At 41.2% G+C, this 24,543-nt stretch overlaps 1 protein-coding gene across 3 annotated transcripts; it reads right to left on the bottom strand.

Annotated features, from left to right (window-relative positions):
* Nucleotides 1–427: 427 nt before the first annotated feature.
* TFAP2A (transcription factor AP-2 alpha) lies at nt 428–22,770 on the bottom strand. 3 transcript variants are annotated; one of them, XM_033934701.1, is made up of 7 exons: nt 22,664–22,770; nt 13,556–13,987; nt 10,719–10,770; nt 7,694–7,925; nt 5,432–5,550; nt 3,790–3,931; nt 428–2,398 (listed from the first exon to the last, which is right to left on the bottom strand). In XM_033934701.1, the coding sequence occupies exons 1-7, from the start codon at nt 22,694–22,696 to the stop codon at nt 2,113–2,115; spliced, it is 1,296 nt and encodes a 431-aa protein (XP_033790592.1). In that variant the 5' UTR covers nt 22,697–22,770; the 3' UTR covers nt 428–2,112. The 3 variants fall into 3 exon arrangements, with proteins under 3 accessions (XP_033790592.1, XP_033790591.1, XP_033790590.1); XM_033934700.1 differs by lacking the exon at nt 22,664–22,770 and adding an exon at nt 18,036–18,170; XM_033934699.1 differs by lacking the exon at nt 22,664–22,770 and adding an exon at nt 15,865–16,483.
* Nucleotides 22,771–24,543: the final 1,773 nt, after the last annotated feature.

Here is a 24,543-nt window from a genome sequence, read left to right as displayed (position 1 = left end):
TTTACAGATTCTGGAGAAACAGGCAAAAACCTGCTTTGGCCAGTTTTTCTACCTTTCCTACAGCTAGGCAAAGGGAAGCCTCGCCTCTCTCAAACCTAAGCAATACAATGACAGCTTGGTCGTGCTCTTTAAAGAAACACAGGTGTACAAAAATACTTAAGGCTTTCTTTTAGCACCGAATAACATTTTTACAGAAAGTACTTGTACATTTTGAAAAATTCAGTCTTCCCAATGAAAACAACACAATTTTCAGTTCCACCATCACATTTGCAACACAAAACTTTCACGGGTAATTTTTTTTTTTTTTTTTTTTACCAGCTGTCGGCTTTGTTGTCACCGTGCAAAAAATAAAAATTAAAAAAGAACCTAGAGAATCAACATAAATAAAATAAAAGCTTTATTTTTAATAAAATTATGTTTTGGTCTAAGATATGATACCGTGTCATTCTTTCACCAGTACAGATTTTTTTTTTTTAATCCAAAAGAATACATTGTGTTTTATTGTGTCATTTGTCTGAATACAGACTCGGTGGAATATCTAAATGACGCCCTGCACTGAACTCCAAGTTGAAAGTAAGTTTTTATTATACGTGAGGGAAACAATGGGTTCAGCTGCTTATTGCATGGAGCAATTGTCAAGGGAGAGTTAAACTCAATTACTGTAACCATACTGAATAAAAAATACTGCCAAGAACAAAAATACGCCTGGGTAAAGACAGCCACTGAATAAAAAAATCGACATAAAGCGTATCAAATATTTATTTATCTGGGCAACAAAGGACTATGATACATTGACAGGCTTGAAAACTACCGCCAGCACAACTCAATACAATACAACTTTAAACCGCTTCCAACATGACCAGTGGAAATACAGGGTACCAGGTGCTCCTAAATGTTTCAAGTTCCTTCAACCAAAAAAGGAAAATCTAAACCTTTAATTTCTTAAATAGAATATCAAATTATTGCTTCGGTGATGCATTTAAGGGAAAACACTCGAGGCAAATACCACCCCACCCCCCACCTCCACACACACACACACACGCACGCACGCACGCACACACACAACACATATGGGTTTTGAAACCTTTAACAGGTTAAAAAAAAATTAAGTCAGGGACCAACATCATTCTCTTTTTCTTTCATATATAATACTAATTAAGCAACAATTTGCTCTGTTTGTAATTTTGTTCAGTTGCTTTCTTGTTGCCTTAACATGTTTCCACAGGGAAAAATGGTGACTATCCCAGAGAAATAACCTGAACTTCTGTCTTCTAAATAAGTACCTTGAACCACATGAAAAACTAAGAGGGAGAATTAAACCCCACCAACCAAGAGGTAAACATCACCAGATAAATTAAAAAAAAAAAAAAAAAGGCTTTTTAACAGACGCACCATATTTACAATTCCCATTAAATTACACATAAATAAATATTTACATACATGAACACTGATCCCTTACAAGAGTAACCGCAAATCGTGTCAAAGAGAATGTTCAAGGTGGTCACTTTACCTTTAGAGAGAAAAAAAAGTCCTACAATTGAAGACGTGACAGGGAACCGCTGTTGGCGTATTCAAGTTTATGCACAATACTGCTAAAATACTATTATCCTTGCTTCTTTATATGTCTGCAATCTTTAAAATGAACTTACAGGAGAGGTGATTTATTCAGTCGATGAAGTTCTTTCTGGGGTAGGGGAGTTTCGAGGGATGGAGTTTGTTTTTTGTTTCATTTGTTGGTATTTGGGGGGTTTTGTTTGGTTATGGGTTTTGTTTGTGGTTTGTTTGTTTTTTAGAAAACGTTCGCCTTAAAATTTTTTTTTAAAAAAAGTTCATCAACTCTGACACAACTTTGCTTAGATGGCTCCATTGTTTATCCTGTTCTCGTAGCCTCCATGTTGTGGAGCGTTAGAGACAAAAGAGAAGTGAGCTTGAAGCCTGTGCAGAGTGCATGTCCGTATGTCTGTGCGCAAAGAAAGAGCAGTCTCTGAGAACACTGGTAGCCCACAAAATCAAAGAGTGGATTGTTGCTCTTGTAGCCCGGAAAAGGGACAGGAAGTTGAGATGGTAAGGAAGATACTGCCAAAAAAAAAATAAAAAGGGGGGGGGGGAAGATCATTTCCTGTGCTTTTCGTCTTTGTCCCCGCCTTTGCTGCTGTTCTCCGTGTGGCTGTTCGGGGTGCTGAGGTACATTTTGTCCATGGCTTTCAGGGCCTCGGTGAGATAATTCTGAAGGGCTGTGATGGCCGCACATACTGCTGGGCTGCCGAAGCCGTGCGAAATGAGGTTAAAGTGGGTGAGGCAGCTCTGGATCCCTGGCTCCAAGATTGGGTTTGGCCTGGAGTTTCCCAAAGGAGATCTGTCCTGGGCTAGCAAGTCTGTGAACTCTTTACAGATCTGTCTGCAAAAGTAAAACCAAGCAAAGAGGAGAATTAGATACTGCTAACGGAAATGACCAATCAGCATCGCCATTTTTCTTTCTAAATTAAAGCAGGCCACTGCCACATATGAAACAGATCATACCCCATATACCCTAAGCTTAGGAGTGAGGTTCATTACGCAAAAATAACTCATTTTGGAGACATTGCTGCCCACCCCTCCCCCTAGAGAAACAGCTTCAGCAGAGTCTATAGCGAGATCATTTATTGAATTGTTCTTTTGTGGTAGAGTTCTGTTACTAATGTCCCTGAGCAGTTTTGAGCACATCTGTAATATGTAATAAGATATGCAGGATAATATGTTGGATACACTTCAGACAATTGTTACCGAAGGCTCGTCATACGCTAAACGGGATGTATTCCCTTTTTGAGATCAAGGACAGGGGAAATGTAAGGTTTCCCTAGGAGAACGATTCATTTCCTCGCCCTTCTATAAAAACTCATTATGGTTCTGATTTCACTTCCCCCGGCCTGTGATTCGCAGTTCCTTCCCAGAGTCCAGCAGCAACCCCCACCCCTGCGTAAAAGGTTTGGATACGTTATAGAAGGGAAAAAAACAACAATAACTGCAAGGGGAAACCCCAGGGTGAAATTATGATAACTAAAAATTGACCTCCCTCCCAAAAAAAAGCCTCACAGTTGTACCTTAGATACCAAGGAATAAAAAAAACTGGCCGTGGTCACAGTAAGGAGAGAAGCTGCACTGATACTAGAGTAAACAGTTTGCCTTGCATAAAGCTTCATGCCTGGGAAGTCTTGTGCCCTGCACTGGAGAAAGATGTGCTGTAGCGGATTCTGCTAGAAACTTATGTAAATGTCTTCCATCAATTGACTGCTACACCCTTTCCTAACATTGCCCTCTAGTGCCCTGCCCTTTGGTGACATTTTCAATGGTAATTAAGGCCCACTAAACAAGCCTTTTAATTTCCAGCCACCTTAAAATAACATTTTTTTTTTTGGTTTTTTTTTACAGGCAAAACCTAGAAGACAGATCAATGGAACCAAGGTCTATGTTTAACAAAAGTTAATATTCCTACTGCATTTCCTTACAAGACAAAGGCAAGGTGAAAAATCAAACCTGAAAGAGGTAACTTGCGTTAATATCCCATTATTCTAGAATTATCGACTTTTTATTTTACAAAGTAGAAACTAGTAATCACCTTATTCATAACAATTTACAACTAGCCATTTTCTTTAAATAAACAATTTCCACACAACTGAATAAAATTTTTTAAAAAACGAACTCTTATTGGCGCATCATTTGGAAAAGACGCATCAGAAACTCTTATAACAATATCTCATAGACTTGCGATTTTCTCTGAAGATTAATCAGACAACAGATATGATGCCTTACTTTGTAGCTAGAAGCATGTTTTTTCTTGTGACTTGTTCGTTTGGATCAGAATGCTGTCGGTTGACATATTCAGCTACCGCTTTGGCAGGGAATTCTGTCTCGCAAACATACCCAAAATCCCGAGCTAGATGCACTGCTTCTCCTACAAAGAGAAGGAGCAAAATGCAAAACATCTTTTCAAAATACGTTATGATAACACAAAGCAAAATTAGGTTTCAGATAGGACACGCACACACATAAATCCTGGTGTGTATGGATGCGGGTAAACGTATGCATATTTTTTGAAAAGAAACTGAAAAGCATATTAAACAAGTGGTGTGTTGCATAATCATTGTTACGTTTTTCTAACAAAAAGAAATAAGCGTATTGCTGAGCTAAGCAAATAAAATTTAACCTGATCGCACCTAATTATTTGTTGGGTCTAAAGGACTGACCAGGAAAAATATAAGGGTCCTTCAAGAGAGTCTACCTGTTTTGTTGATTTTTAAATCTTTGGTTTTAATTTCTGAACCAGTTGGATTTTACTGCAGGGCTTCCTGCCATTAGCTCCGGAAGAGCGCATGCACCAATTAAGCTTCCAAAGCTCCAAATGGTGCAGATCATAGAGCATAAGACTACTTTTCCGTAAGAAACAGCATCAGTAACATCCCAAACAGTTCTGCACTGTCAAAGAATCACTTTCACTTTAACCTTTTTATGTAAGGAATTCATTGTATATTATTAACATTCGTTCCAAACTTTAATTTTATTTACCCCCATTAATAACATTTGTGGCATGGATTCCATTCTAAAATCTTCTTTTTCATCGCACAACTTGGCCAATTTAAAACAGTTATCAGCTTTGCACCAAGTAGAATAAAATTAAGAAAATCTTATTAGTTTCACATTTCAGTTTTAACCTTCCTAGTGTGTGTTTGAAAAATGTGTTTCTGAGGAGGGTAGAAGCCTCTCAAATGAGCGTGCAGTGCCACATCGCAGGAGAACATTTGTTCTTAAATATCAACATGTAAGCACGGCCTGAAAACTGAACAGCAGCATTTGTACTCTTTCAAAAGAGTTTTTAGAGGATCCCAACTCACAAATGTGCAATCTGGGAATTTTCTAGGGTTCAGGGTTACTTTTTCATGAAATGCAAAACTACAACCTTGTAAATTCATGGCACAGACTCTTAGTGGCTCTAAAATGATCATTTTTAACCAAGTAAAGAAATGGATTGCATGATCCGAAAATAAGAACAGCATTGAGGCTAAATTTGAAGCTGGCTGGATACTCTTAATCTCTGACTGAGGTCAAAGATTCCCAAATTAATTCAGGAAGTAATGGTCGGGGCAGTTCTCAAATGCAGATGTCAGAATAAGGTAAATGATTTACTGTTAGCTCATTATCCAAAACAACATTAACTCTTGAGTATGCCTAAATCTTGGCTTTTTAAAATAGTTTTTCTTGTTGGATTTCTTGTTTGTTTTGTGCCAACGCATTATGTGTTAAAGCCTAGATTGATGATGGAGCTTAATTTAGAATGGAACTGAACTTTAAATTTTAATCTTTAAAAGTTTAAGACTTTAAACTCAAAAAGAAAGTGACAAAATAAAAAGATTTTTTTTTTTTTTAAAGCATTGTTACTGCTCAAGAAACCACTTACCTTCCACTAGTGATGTTAATAAAGTAACATTAGCAGCCTTGCGTCTGCCGGCTGGCAAGTTTAAGCCTATTTTATCTAGTTTCTCTCTCAAAGACCTTCCGCCGTTTTTAGATTTTGCTCTGTTTCAAAAGAAAATTTAAACACACACACACATACATTTAGATTGCTGCCAATGTGCGCTCACATCCGGTTAATCCGGTAAATATTCCATAAAGAAGCAAAACAACACTTTTATGCAGAGAAAGTGCAAATTATGGAGACTGGGCCGTTTATCTACACAATTATATCGATTAGAAACTCTGCAAGGCGCCGAATTTTAGGTAAAATTGTGTCATAAAATGAAAGGGGGGTTTCATAGAGAATTTCAATGGAAACATGAGAAATAGCGATTTCAATGTGGTAGTGTAAAGAAATGTCTAGTGTCAAATATTGCAATATATTGAAAAATGCTTTTGAAAGGTTTATTGGTTCTGTTCTGCATGAAGCCAGGAATGGCAAAGAACTTAAAATCATTGCAACATTGCATTACAGACAGAAAGCTTCATTTGACCAGATTTGTTTACACTTTACGCACCACACTTACAAATTTAATTGGAAATGTCAAACATACGTCAACATCAAAGAGTTACGTTGCGTTAAACTTAGAATAGACAAGTTATAAATATATATTATTGTTGCAGACATAAACAAGTTGGAGATAAATCGCTCGAATGAAACACTATACAAATTAATTCAGTATTTTATTCCCATCCCAAGTGCACTTTAATTGTAGGGATTACATTCTAATCCTCCCCTAGGTAAACAGTTGGGAAATTATCTGGAGGGCAGTAGGCAAGCGGCACATTATTGGTCTATCTACGTTTTTGCTTTTTTTTTTTTTTTTTTTTTTACTTTAGCAGTTCATGAATACTGTTTTGGTTGTCTTATCCTCTTTTTTGGTATCATGTACTTTCCTATCCCACCTTATTCTCTGTAAACACATCTGCCTTTAAAAGCATGGCCACCATACCCAAATGAGTACAAACACTGGGGAAACATTTGAAAAAGGCAAATGCCGGCTGAAATATTGCCTGTTTTTAAAGGGGGGGAACGATAGTTCCTGCTAAACACTGGTTGTTTTCTTCAATTGCCTTTATTTGGTCTTTTTATTCTTAGGGCTTTTCCATTAGGAGAAATCATTCATTTGTATATTTACTTTAACTTTGCCGCTGCTCAGAACGATCAGTACATGTGTCCCCTCAGCAAAGCAACATCCTATGCAGAGGGCTAATCTCTTTCCTCTGTCGTCTCTGACCCCCCCCCCCCCCCGCCCCACTGGCCCCCAGGCATTCAGTCACTTTGCTTATGAGTTCTGACATCACGTACCAGGCTCAGCTGCGAAAGGCAGAAATGGTAGGAGCTGGCAAGTGTACTGGAGGGCAAGGAATGGAAACAAGAGCAAAGTCACAGAGCAAAACAAAATAATTTCTTGTTAGAGACAAAGGAGATCTCTGCGAAATGCTTCTTTGCTGGAGAAGTCATAATATTATTAGAATACTACATGAGCTGCCAGCAACCCCTTGTCAAATAATTTTGACCAGAAACACAGAGCTGGCTAATAAGAAATAGGGACACTTCATATTAAAATCAATGGCCTGGTATATCATAATTATTATCAGATCTTCCCCCCTTTCTCAAGTGCTCAGACATTCTGGTAATCCTTGAAGCCACCCACTCCACGGATTAGCTGAATGTTTGGAGGTGCTACGATTGCAGAATATTTGGACATCACACAGTACAATAGTATTCATTTCTCCTCCCAAGGCTGCCCCTTCTTGAACAGTTTTGGGAGTAACTACTATTTTTACTGCGTGCTCTTCCTTAACTAAAATGTATCCAACCCAATGCATGCATCTTCACCAGCTGTTATCAAAACTATCAAAATTAGAGGGGTTGACCATTTTCAAAAAGATTTGACTGAACTGCCTTCACCACGGAAAAGAAGCAAACCATGTTTATAAATTGTGCCTGATTGGCAAATACTTCTGCTGCATTCTATGTATTATATTAAGTATTGTTACTACAGGATACTAGACAGCTGTTTCCTATGAGGATTGCACCATTAATGCAATGTATCTTTCATTTTTTTATCAAGTTTATTTCAATAATTCTGTTTATGGAAGCAATAAGCGGCTAAAGATCCTTTGCTTCTCTTCTGGGTTTGGCAGCTGAGCGGTGGGGTGGGGGGGGAAGGTGTAAGGGTGTGAGTGGCAGAGGCCTCACCTCCTGAGCACTCCTCCCAGCAGGGACGCGTTCAGGCACTCGGGCGGGGAGAGGCGGCGCTGTACTTCTGCCACCGTCACCTTGTACTTCGAAGTGGAGCTCAGCAGAGACAGGCGGCCCGGAACCGAGCAGAACACCTCGTTGGGGTTCACGACTCCGCCGAACAGGCTGTCCTTATTGATGGAGATGGAGGACACGGCATTACTGTGCGATTTGGACAGGGACACGGGGCCTAAAAGAGGGGAAGGGGGAGATGCTGATTTTCTTTTCTTTCTTTCTTTTTTTTTTTTTGTTAACAAAAACAGAACGTGAAAATGCCATTTGCTGCGGTTATGCGTTGCAGTGCAGAGGTAGGACAGAAGGAGAGGAATAGTCATTCACACGCATATCCATAAAAGTAGTACAGTACACAGAATAATGCGTCCACAGCCACACACACTCTTGCAGACATACGCATACAAATCCATAAAAGCATGTGCGGACTCAAAATATAAATGCATGCCTATCGTTGTACACAGCTCACCTCCAGCCTCACTGACACTTATGCAGACTGATGTATACAAACAGAAGTATACTGGTACATGTATAAACACACTCGTGCAGGCATGTACATACACATGCAAGCATGCATGCAAACCCACTTATGTAGAAATACGCATGAACCGATAAACGAATATATCATTCAGCACTCAGACACAACTTTACAACCACCCACCTCCCTATGCTAAACATAAAGACGGGCATGCATATAAAGGACCCAAACGCACAGCCACTCAGCTACAGGCGCCGCGTTTGAGATTAGACATTCGGCATTAGTCAAATAGGTGGTTTGATTTCATTACAGATTGCCACTCCTACTTATAGAAGCAGAGCGATTTTTCAGAAGAACCTAAACTTTAGGGTTCAAAGCACGGCCTCTTTCACACAACGATCCTAAACAGACAGCTCTGGCACATCAACTCAAGATTTCAGCTTTAAAAGATTATTATAACCACCGGTTTCTACCACAAGTGACAGTCAAATATTATTATCCAATATTATAACAATCAGATCAACAAAAAGGGCAAGTCTCAGAAATTAAACTTCTGTTTAAAACAAAATTGCAGGACTGAATGGAAGAATGACATTCATATCATAAAATAAATTCATAACGAAAGCAATAAAGGTGGGGAGCGTGTCAATCTAACAAAAAAAAAAGGTATAAGGGGCAAAGGAATGGGATTTGATATACAGCCTTTCTGTGGGGGAAGCAAATGCATTACTTTACTGCCAAGGCGTAGAGATCTGTAAAATGTTAGCCTTGAAAGAAATCATATCTGTGCCGTTAGGTGCTCTGCAGTGGTTCCGTTTTGAAATAATAGAACAAACCAATAGATTGTAAAACGCAGAAAGCACAAATGGAGCATAACGAGTTATAATCCAGTACGATTACATTTCAGTAAAATGAAAGAGCGGAGTTCCAAAAGAAAAACAAACTGACTCAGTCGCTGGCATCAACAAATTTTAACATTAGTAATGTACTTTTTCACAATAATAAATATTCCAGTAAAATACGTTTAAAATTTAAACGCACATAGGTATAACAATTTTATTGATAAACAATGAAATTCGTTTCTTACCAATATGCCAATTATGATTAATATTTTTCTTTGCTAATATGTAACAACCTAGCAACCAAATAATAGAACAATAAATAGGCAATTTTCACTTTTCAGCAAGATCAGTTTTGAAGGACCATTTTAGGACACAACAATGACAATTGGGGGGGGGGGGGGGGGGAAATGCCCTGTTTCTGAACATCTCACTCTACATTAGAAGCTCAACATTCACAATCCTGTATATGCTGTAACAAGTCTACGATATTAAAAACTTTTCCCACAGTCTCGGTTTAAATACACCTTTGATCTTCCAGAGCATGTGTCACCTTCACCTTACATCTGACTTGGTGGGGGGGGTTTCCAAACCTTTGGTTGGTGGTGGGTGGGGAGTGCAGGGGTGGAGGGAAGGCTCTCGGTTCGGGATAGATCACTTGTGACATTAATAGCTCTGGGGAGGCTAATAGAGACAATAGGAGTTAAACGAACTCTTGAGATTACTAATAAAAGAGCCAATTATCATGTCGCCTTAGAAAGAGCATCTCTTAAGATTTATCCCCTGCACGTTTAATTTGACGTGACAAAGGCTTCAGAGACAGAAAAATGAAACTTTAAACAAGCTTACTGTATACCGATTAGATCTGGAAATGGAAACAGTTCTATATAGCCTCATCTTCTGGGAAAGAAGGATGCTGTGATGGTAACACAGCCCGCGTGATAAAAGCCCCAGTTCCTAGGGCGAACAATGGATTCCCATGAAAATCAAACGAGTCCCAGCAAACAGAACACAGATCCGGCATATTATTCTCACTTTTTCTTCAATATATTGAAGATTTTTTTTCAAAGGGCTGTGAAACCTCCACAATATTTTCAGCATAACTGAGTGATTGTTTAAAATGAGTAAAAATAGAAAAGCAAATGTCTTATTATCACACGATTAAGAATCACCCAAGCCTTTATTCAGCAAAGAAAGCTAAATAAAGCTCTGGCACAGCTAAAAAAAAAAATCCTCTAAACCACACCACCAACCATATTTGTTTGCAGGGAGCCTTTTGTCCTTTTTGGTCTATGGTACCAACATTTTTGCACGATAGGATTTTGGATCTATTTAAAACCATACAAAATAACTTGGAAGCTTCACTTAAGAAATTCGGGAGAGGGAGGGGGAAATCCAGATGCTTTCTGACTAATAGCTCCAACTGACTAGTCAGGTTTCCGAGATAAAATCGGAAACAAAATTAATAAACAATTCAACCCTAGCATTAAATGTAACACATACCCATGCATTTCCAAGTGTTTTTTTTTTTTAATGTTCTGGGTTTTTTTTCTTTTCTTGCTATCAGGTTTTTTTTTTCACCACTCATTGCAGCTTTCTTCCCTAATATATAACATGTGAGGGCATGTCTGGAATGCTGAAGAAAATCGCTTACCTTTCTTAATTACAGTTTGATCTGGGATGTTAATGCTGGTGTCGTCTACATGCTGCAACACAAACGGATACAAATGTGGATGTGAATGCAGTGTCACAAGGAAACGAAAGTTCTCGTTTTCCCGCAATACCTGCAGCGGTCTTTAAAAAGCCCCATTTGAAGGCAAACCTTTCTCCCCGGTTGACAGGGATATGGCCTTTCCCAAATAATGTGAGTTAAATTATTATTATTATTATTTTTAATCCCCCTGCCTCTCCCCATGAACAGCACACGAGGGCACCACCTGGGATGTTCCCACTGTACTATTTCACGCTAAATCATGTCTCCATTTAAGCTGGCATCTCAGGCCGTAATGGAAGATTGTTTATTTCGTAATGCTACACTCGGGGGTCTGGGAACCTTCATTCCTCCACGCCTACAACTGGCCGGCGCAGTGGCCCACCATAATGAAAGGAGAGTGGAGCAAAATGACGGGAGAACGACTTGCAAAGGAAACATTTGCAAAGCAGGCTGTGCGTTTCCGAGAGAGCCGAGCTTCGCGTGTTCCGATTCCAGCACAGCAAGAATCGCCTCGACTCCGAATCTTAAGCACAGAAGCCCCCAAATCCCTGCGTTTTGCTTTCCTACTGACCAGCGGCCTGTTTTCTCTCTTTTTCAGATCAAATCCGTGCGCTGGAATCAAAATCGTGATTAGAAAGTGAAATGGAAATCTAATTCAAAAACTGACAGGGCAATATAACGTCTGGCTGTGCTTAACAAATTAGCCCCAGCGATGCTGAGATAGAAGTTTTTCCGTGATGGTTACAAAACACAGGCATTGCCATTTAAAAACCTATTACTTTCCTCTCTAGTCTTTGTCCAACAATAATACTGATTTTAACATTTTCCATTCTGCCTTGGATTTATGTGCCTGTTAATTGTGGCTGATCTCAATGATTCCGGGTGGATGGTACTAAGTTGCTTTATTACAGGTTTTATTATACTCAATGCTCTCATTTGTAACTTGCCTAAAGTGCTTCTGGATTTAAACATAATTAAATTGAGAAATGATCAGAAATTACTGCTGCAGTACTTGTGTTTTAACTATAAGGGGAAATATGATCCCTTAATGCAGGGCACCCAAAACCTATGAAGTGAATATAGTGTGGGGTTTTTTTGTTTGTTTTTTTTTTGCTATTTCTGGACGTAACTCATACAGTGGGGCTATCAAAGGAAAGACAGCCCAGCAAGAAGTGCAAACTCAATAGTCTTCAGCCCTTCACTTTAATTTTTTCCCCAACACTAACATTTCCCGATTAATAAAAATGAAATTTGCATATTTTCTTTTCATTTTTTTTAATTCCTTTGAATTTATAATTTGCCTTCTCCAAACCTGACACGTTTATTTAAAGGATCTGGTCCTCCCTGAATTTTATTTGAATCGTCTGAACGCTTGTACATGAACTACATTTTAAATCTTAGCACTGAGATTTCATGTGAGCTATATTTTGAATAAATCGCTAAACATGGGCCCAGAAGCACAGGCCATAGGAACAGAATATATATATTATTTTTTAAATCACCCAAACATTTCTTATCAGGCTTCTATACAAATCTTCATACACAATATACAAACTATTAAACCGTCACTTTTTATTTGGTCCAATTTGATTTTTATTAACAATAAAAGCAAGATCACTTCAAGGCCCGGTAAGGTTGCTAGATAGCAACTCCAATGAACTGGTACCCACTTTTATTTGAAACTACAGACAAGGGGCAATTTCCCTTAGTTAATGGAGACAAACAAGGTGTTATATTACATATATTATCCTACATTTAAAAAAAATCCCAAATTAGATAAAATCAATTATGTCCTTGCTAACATTATACAGGAAAAAAATCACACCTAGAAATCACTGTAAATTATAATACCCTGTGACTACAAGAGAATTGCAGTGCCTCTTAATAAAACTCCTAGCCCCAGAATGGATCATATCTTAACTATGGAAAAGATGCATTTAAATTCATTTGAATCAGATGTTACCTTTTTTTTCCCCATAGTAAAATGCTAATGCAATACCTAGGTAGAAAATCATTTTAATTGAATGTATTGATAACCGAATTAGACCAAAAATAATGCATTACAAGTACATTGAAAACATTTAATTACTGAATAGAGGGTACAGCATGCAAAATTTGATAGTAAGCTAATGGTTTGTGAGGCCATCACACAGTCAGCCAACATTGTAAAATAAAAGAGACAGCATATCAATGGTCGGTGCCTTAGGGTCCTACTTCCTGAAGGCTTTCTCTCTCCTTGCCTATACTGAGCAAGCCTTAAAAATCTTGATACTGTATAAGAGGGATGTATCTTCCTGCACCTCTTGAGGTTCAGCATTATATATAATCAGACATAATCAATCGTTTCTAGGTCATCTCCCTTGCTCTGGAAAGAAAATATTTACTAGCTGTATTATTTCCCATCTGTCTGTATTAAATTTTATGCAAGGCTTTGTTGTCATTTCATTCAGCTGTGAAATATAATTTTACACCAAGCTCTCCCCACCCCACCCCCCTTTTTTTTTTTTTGTCAAGATCAGCCAAGAAGTCCAAATCAGGCCTTGTGTCATTATTGTATCATGAATTAAACCAATTGCACTAAAAATGATACATATTTCTCTCACTCTGATATAGATATATATATATATATGCTTTGAATTATATCATATGGGGTATTATTATCTCTATCACATTTTCATCACATCTAACAGCATTTGGTGTGGAAAGGCGTATGGATCATCTCTTCTAAAGTGTGTTTGATAATAAATGAGCAGTAAAAAGAAAGTAGGGGTCCTTACCGGTACATCTTCGATCGCATGAGGTATTGAGTGAATGGCGATGTCTAATCCTGAGCCGAGGCCATGGGGTCCATGCAGTAGATCCTCATGCCGCCTGTAATCCCTTCGAGGATCCAGGCCAGAAAGTTGGTGGGGCAAACCCCGGTGCGTGTGTAAGAGGCTGGCTTCCTGGCTCTGTCTCTGTCCCGGCCAGGCCGGATGCTGAGGCTGAGGCTGGGCGTGGAGCGAATTGAGGCTATAGGGGTCGTTTACGTGGGAATAAGGGTCTTGAGACTGGGGGTAAATGGGCTGGTACGGTGGAGGGAAGTATGGAGGCTGGAAGTCGGCATTAGGGGTATGAGAGAGCGGAGGGGCGCTGGTGTATGGAGATTGACCCACAGTCCCCAGCTGGGGTAACCGGGCGGTCCCATTGCTGGTTCCATCATGACGGTCCTGACGAGAGGGAGAAGAAAGAAAAATTACACATGTAAAATAAAACAATTTTTTGGGTTGTTGTTACAAGTAAATATAGTATTATTCGTCCTACTGTGGTACACTTTTTTCAATGTGTATTCTTGCCTATGTGAAGAAAATGTCCTCTGTGTAAGAATATCCACGTTCTCTATTAGTAAGATAGAAACGAAATAATTTGATAGTGTGTGAAATATGCCCTGTTAAATCAAAAGCACGTGTAATTATGTTTTGTGTGGCAAATCAAACATTAAAAAAAAGACCAACTGGTAAATGAGTATTATATATTTAAACTGATTTTAAAGCAATTTAAATTATTACATAAGCATTGTCTCATTTTGTCTAGAATCGTAAATACACAAACGATATGCATTTATTCTACATCTTGGATAGAGCATACTATGTGAATTGATTTAAAGACTCATTTTGCATTTATGTAAGGGGCTATACAAAGAGCAGATATCGCCCGATCTTCGACAACCAGAGCCATTTATGTCAACCTGTATTCATTTGCAAAGACTGCCTTGTAGGAACACCAAAATTTATCGTTAAGATAGTAAGAATGAGAAACCAATTACTAAGATAACCGTATGAGATTACTTTGAAAAGCTGCACCAAAAGTCTGTTAACACCAAATAATATAGGTGATGTGAAAATGAGCCCTACGAGTGACACTCAAACAAACCAACCAACCAAAAGCCTAAATTGCAATATGCTTCGAGAACAGACATGCATCCGTGCAATGAATTAGTGCACGATATATTGTATCATTTTTAAATTTTTAAAGGAAGGACATAATGCGAAATATTCAAAGCGTGCATGGGAAAATGTGTGGACGGCAGCACGGCAGCAACAGCCTTCTGTAGTTTACTAGAAACGGCAGCAAGTGTAAAAAAAAATTAAAATAAAATAAAATCACGGAATAGAAGGGATAGCTGGGAAGAAAAGGAAGCAAAAATAAATATGTCGCATCGGGAAAACCAAAGTCCCAGCAATAACGCCATACGCCCCAAATCCTCGGTAGAAATATCAAGCAACTCACCATGGCTGAAAAACTGTGTACTAACATCTGGCCAGAGACTGGATTGCCGAGGCAGGGCAAGGGGAAAACAGAGAAAAGTGAACAAGAAAACCCGATGGTAAAAAAAAAAAAAAAAAAAGAGAGAGAGAGAAGCAGAAGAAGCCCAGAACTAGACTATATCACTCTAAAAACGCAAAACCAAAGGTTCTTCTCCCGTATCGGCCAAAAAGACTATAATCCATCAGAACTTGAATAAATTCCGGCTGCCTTCATTTGACGCTGCAAAGGCGATATCACTCTCCCGTCCGTGCTATTATTTCAAAGTTTCTGTCTGGCTTTCTTTCTCTTTCTCTCTCCTTAATCCTTTCCTCTTTATTCCTGCCTCCGCTGCCGTTCTTCGCCTTTGAGCCGCAAACGCAAGAAACCGGCTGCTTCCCTCGGACTCCCTAATAGCAGATATTCACGGCACAGGAATATTACACGAAGGTTTAATAAGGGAAGAATGGCTCGAAATCGAAGCGTGAAGCGAGGCAGCGACTCGAGGCAGCGCCTCTTCTAAATGACGTCCATTGAATGAAGAATCAGTGTATCTGATCGGGGAGAGGGAGAGGTTGAGGGAGCGAAGGGGGACATTCTGTGGCGTCTGACGAATCACAGGGAGGGGGGGAATATTTCAAAAAAGGTTGCAGGGCACAGCAAAGTGAAAGAGAAAGAGCTCTGCAGTGGGGGGGGGAGGGAGAGAGAGAGAAAGACACACACACACACACACACACGCAGAGGAATGGGATGAGGGGTTAAAAGCAGAAAGGAGGACGGGAAGGGCAGAATGAGAGGACACCTGGGAATCCTGGGAGTATCCTGGATATGCCATGGGCAGGTCTGCCGCTGTCCGGTCGGTGGTGCCGCTGCTGTCGGTGGCAGGAGAGAGGCTGCCGGAGATCTCGGGCCCTTTGCTCGTCAGATCCGAGTCCGACGGGCCTGGTTCCGCATGAGTCTGGTGGGCCATGAGTCCTCGAGAGCCCCCGAGACAACCGGGAGAATCACTTTCCCTCCCTCCCTTCCCCCCACAGCAAAGCTGTTCCCCTTTTGGTGTTAGATCCGAGTCGGGCTCCAGCGACCCGTTTTATTGGTACCAGATCGACAAAATCCCAATGAAGGGCACTTCGGAAATTATCCCTATGACCGCTCTTCCTTGAGAATTGCAGCCAGATTCCGGAAGGGAGCCTCGGATAACTTTTTGTTGTTGTTCTTGGTTTTTCTCCCTTTTGATTTCCTGGCCTTCTTCAAAGATTTCCTTGCGAGGAGCCTGCCGAGCGTTTCTTCTTCCTGCTCCCGAGCGGGACCCGACGGCGGTGTCGGAGAGGAGCGGGGAAGAAGGAGAAGCAGAACCGGCAGCGGTCGGCTCCAGCCCCCCGCGCGGCCCGGCTCGGCTCGGTCCGGCTCTCGGTGCAGCTCCTTTCCCCTCCCCTCTTGTCTCTCTCTCCCGCCCGCCCGGCCGCTCCTGACTCCAGCTCCAAACCCGTTCTACAGGCTGTACAACTCAGGGAAACAACTCCCAAAAATATTACCTGCTTCGACTTCGCACATCTCTCTGGCTAGGGTTAGAACAACAACAGTCACTTACCGATTGCAAGTCCTTACAAAACTATGCACGCCTAAAAATATAATACATACAATTCTAATCCCTTACTGAAAGCTAGATTACAAGGTTTAAAGAAAAGCTTCTCTTTTTTTTAACCTGTCAAGGTTCCTTTGTTGTTGGGTTGTTTTTTCTCTCTCTCTCTTTCTAACTTTGTATTTCACGGGAAAGCACAAATCACGTGGAAGTTTCAGTGGTGGTTAGAAGGATGTTAAGAGTGGGTTCAGACAGATATTTGAGTTTCCAAGCTACACACACACGAATATTCAAGATTTGGGACACTATATCCACAAAGGTCATCGTGATCACATAAGACGCAATATTTGAGAACCACCACTAGGACAAAAACAAAAGAGAGTCCAAGACCGTAGAAGAAAAAGGCAGAAATTAAAAAAAAAAAAAAAAATGATCGCACACTGCAATTAGCAATCCTTGCAAAAGTACAAATAGAAACCCAGATTTCCACCCACATACAAGTCATGATATAGCAGTTACACTATCATTTGATAGACACTATAATCCATGCACGTTACAATTTGATTTTGCCTGGTGTGTTCTCTTAAAGAACATTATAACTAACAGGGTTTTTTTTCTGCTTGCTTTCATTTGGATAACAATCATTGTTTCCAATCAACTGCATATCACTGAAAGCAAAGATTATAAAAACGTAAAGGCGTCTATTGTTATTACTATTTCCTGTCTACACTACATACTCTGTAACTGTCATTTTGTTTTACAGCCATAATCATAGATTCTAATTCATTGTTCTCGCGTTATTGCTTCTTTTCTTTGAAAAGACAGACAGACAGGCGGATAGATAATGAATCTATGTGTGCATGCTCTTCATGTACCTTTGCTGCACAGTTGTTTCACAACATGAGATTGGATGAAAGCAGTTTTTAGCAAATAAAGCCGTTTGCTTTTCAGGTCGGTTTCTAATTGGATCATTGGCTAACTGACTTTTGCTACGAGGAACACTTTTAATAACGTTCTAATAATTCATTGGAATGGGTTTGCTTTGTTCGGAATCCCTTTGTCTTTTTTTTATTATTATTACTTTTCTTTATAGAATTTTCTTAGATTGTCTTCAGGGAAGCCTTTTCCGTTCTTGCTGAGGATTTTCACTTTTATTTGACAACGAAAACTTTCAAACATCTCAGATCAGCCCGAAACTTCTACCATTGTTCTAGCCAAATAATTGTAGGAAAACCTCCACCTGACCCTAAAATGCCGCTTTTTTTTCCTCTCTCTCTCTCTTCCTTATGAATGATGAACCTTTGCTAAACCAAGCCCAAAGACCTCCGGATCCAGCAGGGCTGACCGTCGTGGCTTTTGCCCGCTCCTCTGTCCTAGCCCGGGAAAGAGCTTACCTCGCATTCCTCATACTTGATATTATCCGTCAACTTCCAGAGCATTTTCATGGAGTGCAGCGAGAGGATTTGCGCTCTCTCCGGTTCATCAAAGTCCTGAGCCACCCTGACATGCGGAGTGAATGGGAGGCTGGAGTCAACAGAGCTCGTGTGCGCGCTCTGAGATCTCCCTCTAATGGCAGAAAGTTTTTCTCCTCAGCCAGCTCTTTACCGAGCAGCCTAATCGCCTCATTAGCATATCGACAAGAGTCCAATTGCTCGTCAGCACGGCAACCTGCTGTGGTGGGACCCAGGTACAGACCCTCAAGTAAAGACTGAAGAGTGCACTTGTTTCCATATCCCTCCATAAAAATCCTGTCATTATAAGGAGTTCCTTGAGAGAAGCCTCTCATTTCAAGCTTTATGGCTTGGAAAAAAATGATGTTAGAGGTCTCTTCCTATCTTGATTTTTAAGAAAATTGTTAAAGACACAACTCTTTGATAGGCTGGTATCTTAATGCATTCTGCTTCATTTTTTTTTTTTTCATTGAAGTTCCTTATATTCAACTTGATGTATTTTATCTGTTCTATGTATTATTTCTGTCCCTGCCATGCCGGAATTTTCTGCATTATATTGTAAATGCTTTCTGTCTTTATCTGTTTTTAAGTCCATTATTCCAGTGAGTGGTGGACACCTGAAATGCTCTCCCAGAGGAAGTAATTGCAGAATCCACCGTTCTAGGATTAACAGCGGGACCTGGAGTGACCCGCTTCTATATAACACTTTACCCCCTTTCCCAACATACCTTTTCTATCTCAATGAGACAATACACTTTGTTGGTAGTACCTGGCCGCAGCCCTGTTTATTGAATATTAAACATATTCATATAACATTTTAACATACATAAGTATATATAAATTAACAGAGGACCGAAACTGTTCGGGTCCTCCAAGAGCCGCCTTTTAATCCCTCCCTCCCACAACCCACCTCGGCTGCGACGCAGACCGCCCCCCCCTCGGGCACGCTACCTCGCCCCCCTCCTCTGACCCAGCTAGTCCCACGGGCGACACCGCGGGCCACCCAGTCCCGCATTAATGCCGCCCATCGAGACTAGCTCTTGGGCTTTTATTAAGGGTAAATTAGATGCACATCTCCCTTGAGAAGCATATGGTGATATGGGGACTAAAACTAGGCCAGGGTACACCTGGTGGGGTGTGCGGATCACCGGACTTGATGGACCCAAGGTCTGATCCGGAGATGGCAATTCTTATGTTCTTAATTTGTATTTTATTTGGATCCCATGTATTAGCTCACCTTGTTGTGAACCGCCTAGAACTTTTTCGGTATGGCGGTATATAAAAATAAAATTATTATTATTATGAAGAGAGAATGGTTGCCTAAAGCTTTTTTGTTGTTGTTGTTTTTGTTTATTTATTTTTATTCAGTTTTCTATACCGTTTTCCCAAGGGAGCTCAGAACTGTTTACATTAATTTATTCAGGTACTGAAGCATTTTTTCTCTGTCTGTCCTGGCGGGTTCACAATCTATCTAATGTACCTGGGGCAATGGGGGGGGGGGGATTAAGTGGCTTGCCCTTAATGACTGCTTAGTGGCTGCTCCTTGTGACCCACAAGGAGCAGCGGGGCTTTGAACCCACAGCCCCAGGGTGCTGAGGCTGCAGCTGTAACCACTGCGCCACACACTTTATGGCTGTGGTCAGGCAAGTCAATGCAATTTTTTTTTTTTGGGGGGAGGGGGAAGGGAAAAAGGTCGAAGAATTTTGAAATTTTTCTTTTTAGCTTTCACAAATCATAGAGTTGCCATTTTAAGGGTAAAATCAGGATTTTAGCAATTTACAAAATGTTAAGCATGCGCACATATTTATTTCTAACACATATATAGATATACTGTATATCTATTCCCATTCCTACGACCAAGCCTTGGATAGATATAACCCAACTTTTATTTTATTTTATTTTCAGTCGGCTCTTATGCACTGATGCATTATTCTAAATTATGTTTTGTTTTGGGGTTGTTGTTTTTTTTATCCTACCCAAGCCACACTAGGACCATGCAAGGGATATTCAAAGACAGTCCTTAATAATTCATTTACGTGAAACAGGACATTTACATGACAAAAGACATTTCAGCTGGTAGACACTGCACATCTTACAGGTTTTGATTGTCGTTGTTATTATAAATATTATGATAACACATACGTGCATTACCACAAGGATAGAATAAACTGTTCACATAGAACCTACAGGTAAGGAAATTCCCTTTCAAATCAGGTGATTATGGGAACTACAGTATTAGACTTGCTGGCTGTTTATTTGGCTTCCAATTAAATTAAACCACCGAAACCTCTTCCTTATATGAGCAGCGATTCGCCCTCCCCAGCAAATCAGTTAGGAGAATTTGGCTGGGGCCCAGCCCTGGCTCGCAAGGTTTCACGGGCGCCGACACGTACTCCACCCTGGGGTTACAGTGAAAAACGAGGGAACTCGTTTATTCGTGGGATCATGAGCCGAACTGGCTTCACAAATCCCCTCCATGTCACTTCTACCATTGCTTGTTGCATTTTTACAGGCCAGAAACTATTCTGAAAATCGAGGGCAGCCCATGGATGTACTTTTCTGGAGTCTCTTAGAAAGATGAGGGGGACGGTGGATGGGCAGACTGGACGGGCCATTGTGCCTTGATCTGCCATCATACGTCTGCGTTTCTAATCTTTCGGTGCAGTTTGGAAATTAACTACGACGTTTGATCTGGTCCCGAGCACCCGTAAAAAGATCTGGGGGGAGGTGGGGAGGGGGACGGATTTTTCTCAGTATTTCCTTCTCTTCCAGGCTCCGTCTTTTCTGCAGTTGCTCTTTTTTTTCAAGCCCTTTCGTCTTCCACATGTCAATAGAGTAAACTGTTGTTTTTTCTCCCATTGAGTTGCAGATTATCCCCTCTGCCCTTGAATGTGAAAGGGATGGCTTTGAATAGGAACCATCGTGAGCTAGCGCCATCCACCGGGGTCAGTCGGGCCTCGGGTTTTATGGACGCCATTACCATGACAGCGCGCTTAATTAACTGTGAATAAAGAGAAAAGGGTCAAACTACTATTAGTGGAAGGTGATAATGATTTGGCAGGTCGGGGGGGGGGGGGGGGAAATACAGTGCTGCAAACTTCCGACCAATAGGTGCAGCACTCATTAGCATGTTTGGTGGAGTTGCCGTCTTCTTCGGGGCCTGTTGTGGCCTTAATTATGTGAACGTGACAGATTTGGTCAGATTAGGTAGAAAATATCTACTCAGCCAAATTGAGGGGGGGGGGGGATTATTAACTAGATTTGCACTGGGTATTTCAGGGCGTTATAAGAAAAGTAGTAATGCAATATTGGGAGGCGGGAAGCAAGTCATATTTGGCCAACTCAGAACCCAATTACGCCCGACATTTTAGTCCAAGATGTGCAATGACTCCTGGGTGTATTGCAATTGCAATCCAGGCTCTGTTTCTTGGAACATTAAAGCTGAACTGCTTTGTTTTCCACCTGGAGCATTTTTCGTTATTTGTGTTTGGTTTAGAGCGAGTTTATTTTTTTTTCTGAATATGTGAAGTTTCTTGTAAAAGTAGGCAAATGACAGATAAAATGGTGGGTGCATTATTTTGAATTTAGTTTCAATGAGGTGTGTTTTATTCTGCTGTAAACGGGACAGAAGGAGCTTCCAAATTTATAGAGCTTTATTAATTCTAAACCCCTTTGTGAACATTTTGATGTAGATAATAAGTTATCGGTAACTAGAGACAAGTTAGAGGTACTTCTTGCAACGTTTTGTCAAAGTAGGTTCAGGGTTTTAGTGTGATCTTTTTCCAAAGACAAGGTGAAAATGACTATTCCCTAAAATACTGATGAGTTGTACTGGCCTAAGCTTTGTCAACTTGACAGGTCACCTGCCGAAAAAAATGTGTAAGGCCCGAGGAAAAGTAACACGTCGCTTTTTTTGCTGAACTTGTCATAGCAATGGCGTTAGTGCCTTAAAACCCAGGACCTGCAGAAGATCGACCCCTCCTCCATTCACTTCCTATACTCTTTGAGAAGTCTGCGCCGGCCAGAAATCAGCTTTGTGCAAAAAAAAAAAAAAGTAGATTCACAAGAAATTGCTTTTTCCACTTAACCCAGACAACCGAAAGGCTATTCTTAGGGTGCACCGAACTTCTGAGATCAATCTTGCAAGTAAGCTTACTTTGTAAACATGAGCAAGAATCTTCACATTATATATACAGTATACCAAATCGCAGAATGATCAAAAGCATGTCTATGTTTTGTGACGATTCAGAGCCTTTTCCTCTTTACTATAACGTGTCTTTTGCCAATTCACGAGTGGTTTCAGGCGATTTTCTAATCACTCTTGTGCTGAATTGACTTTAAAAAAAAGTTACTGTAATTAATGAATTGGAAACTGCCAATCATTAATAGCATGTAACAACGCGACCTGGAGAGGTTTTTCCCCTTTCTATCAACGACCTTAATCTTCACTACCTCAGGTAAATCGCTGCTTAGCTGGTTGAGTAGGAGCTACTTCAGTTTCCGTAATCACCTTAAATACTACCCTCCCCTCCCCCCCCCCCCCCCCCCCCCCCCCACACACAAAAAGTTACCTGCCAGTCCCCCATTTTTGCTAGAAGTGACATTCTCTGCGTCCCCGTTGTTCGTGCAGCGAGGCTCGGGCAGATCCTGTGATCGCTCTGGCAAATCCTCCTCTTACCTGCACAGGAACATCTCACCTGCTCATAAAAAGTAGGGAGCTACCTGGCCGCGCATGCGCACTCAATGTGGAATTCACTCGGCCATTGCAGGAGAAATGCCACAAAGCTGTCCAAGGAAATGATGGATTTACAGCAACTGAAATCTTAGCCTCCATCTCCCTTTTTTTTTTTTTTCTATCAGTTTTCCAAATCATCTACCTAATAATTAGTGGAGCGGTATGGGGAGGGAGGAAGAGATGAGCAGAGCTACACTTTTTAGCAGCCTTACAATCTTCGGGAAATGGACGGGTGCAAGGAGAGAGAGGGGGGGAGGAAGGTAACTTTAAGACAGAAGACAACCCCCCTCCCTATCTCCATTCCCCACAGTAGTGACGGCAGCTTTCCCTTATCTGTATGACTTACTAACGGAGAGGGATAAAACACGGACCTGGCGGATCTTAACTCTTGCCCTGAGCTCCGTGCCACTTGTAGGGCTCCTTTTTCGAAGGTGCGCTAGGGTTTTTAGCACACGCACAAAATTTCCGTGCGCTTTAGCCAAAAATCTACCACCTGCTGAAAAGGAGGTGGTACCGGCTAGCACGCTTGGGAATTTAACACGCTAGCGGGGCCTCGCTAGCGGGGTTAACGCGTGTGACTTTTCATCACGCATTAACCTCCGCGCTGGCTAAAAACTACCGCCTGCTCATGAGGAGGCAGTAGCGGCTAGCGCAGCCGGCGGTTTAGTGCACGCTATTACACACGTTAAACCGCTAGCGTGGCTTGGCTCCTTTTATCAAGGCGCGCTACTTAGCGCGTTGGATGTTTCATCACACGCTAACCCCCGCGGCAGCCTAAAAACCCTACCGCCTCATCAGTGGAGGCGTTAGGTACTAGCGCAGCAGGTGGTTTAACGTGCGGTATTCCACGCGTTAAACCGCTACAGCGCCTTTGTAAAAGGACCCCTTAGTCTCAGCACAGGGAGGGAGAAGCATTAGGGTCCATCACTTAGCTGAAGTGTTAATAATAAAAGTCTGTGGGCACAGATCCGTTGGGTCAGAAACGTCACCAATGAGGGGCTAAAACCTCAACTAACAACTGGACATTCTGGAAGAATTTGTTAAGATGTCACTTTGCCCCCAAAACTCCTTCAAATCTAAAACTATTCTTTTCTTTCCACTCTACCCTCGATTTAGCATGACAAAACGTTAACCTGTTACAGATCTCAAATCGGCCCTCCCCCGCCACCGTCACACAAGAAAGCCTCTGTAGAATGGACGGTATCTGTTTCATCGCTGAATTATCAGTGCCCTTTAATCATCTCTGCAGTTTATTTTTCTTACCAGCATAATTGAAGTTGCAGAAGGAGCTTGCATGCGTAATGAAGTAAGCTAACAGGTTGCGGATATGGGGAAGTTGTCACGTAACCCTCGCCGTGGACCTGTGACAGTGGGACAGCTTCTCCCCCTCCGCCCCTCCCCCAATCCCGGATCAGACACGGGGCGCATCAGTCTGTCCGACTCGCGGGCTATAACGCTCGCTTAGCGAGCGTGCGCTATAAGGAGCGCGTTTTCTCGAAAGCAGGCGACGGGAAAGTTCGGTTTTGGAGAACATGCCTCCCAAATCCCAGCGCCTCCGCTTTCGGGCATATTTCTTTTGGGGGGGATGAAGGCTCCAGTCAAAGCCACCTTTTTATAGGACCCTAGTGGCGCTAACTGTTCCGTTGTTTACTGCCCACCTTTATTTGTGGTTAGCGAAAACATATATTTTACAGTGAGCTGCGCGATAAATAAATC

The sequence above is a fragment of the Geotrypetes seraphini genome, chromosome 2 (genome assembly GCF_902459505.1).
Source record: "Geotrypetes seraphini chromosome 2, aGeoSer1.1, whole genome shotgun sequence".
Classification (NCBI taxonomy): domain Eukaryota; kingdom Metazoa; phylum Chordata; class Amphibia; order Gymnophiona; family Dermophiidae; genus Geotrypetes; species Geotrypetes seraphini.
The sequence above is the reverse complement of the archived record's forward strand: the minus strand, read 5'-3'. Positions and strand labels throughout refer to the sequence as shown.

Bases quoted from the DNA above. Each gene is read 5' to 3' on its own strand.
- TFAP2A (XM_033934699.1), bottom strand. From the start codon at position 16,032: ATGGCCCACCAGACTCATGCGGAACCAGGCCCGTCGGACTCGGATCTG. The intron at 13,988-15,864 runs GTGTCCTCTCAT...CCCTCTCGTCAG, and splicing joins GATACTCCCAGGATTCCCAG to GACCGTCATGATGGAACCAG. The intron at 10,771-13,555 runs GTAAGGACCCCT...TTTGTGTTGCAG, and splicing joins ATGCGATCGAAGATGTACCG to CATGTAGACGACACCAGCAT.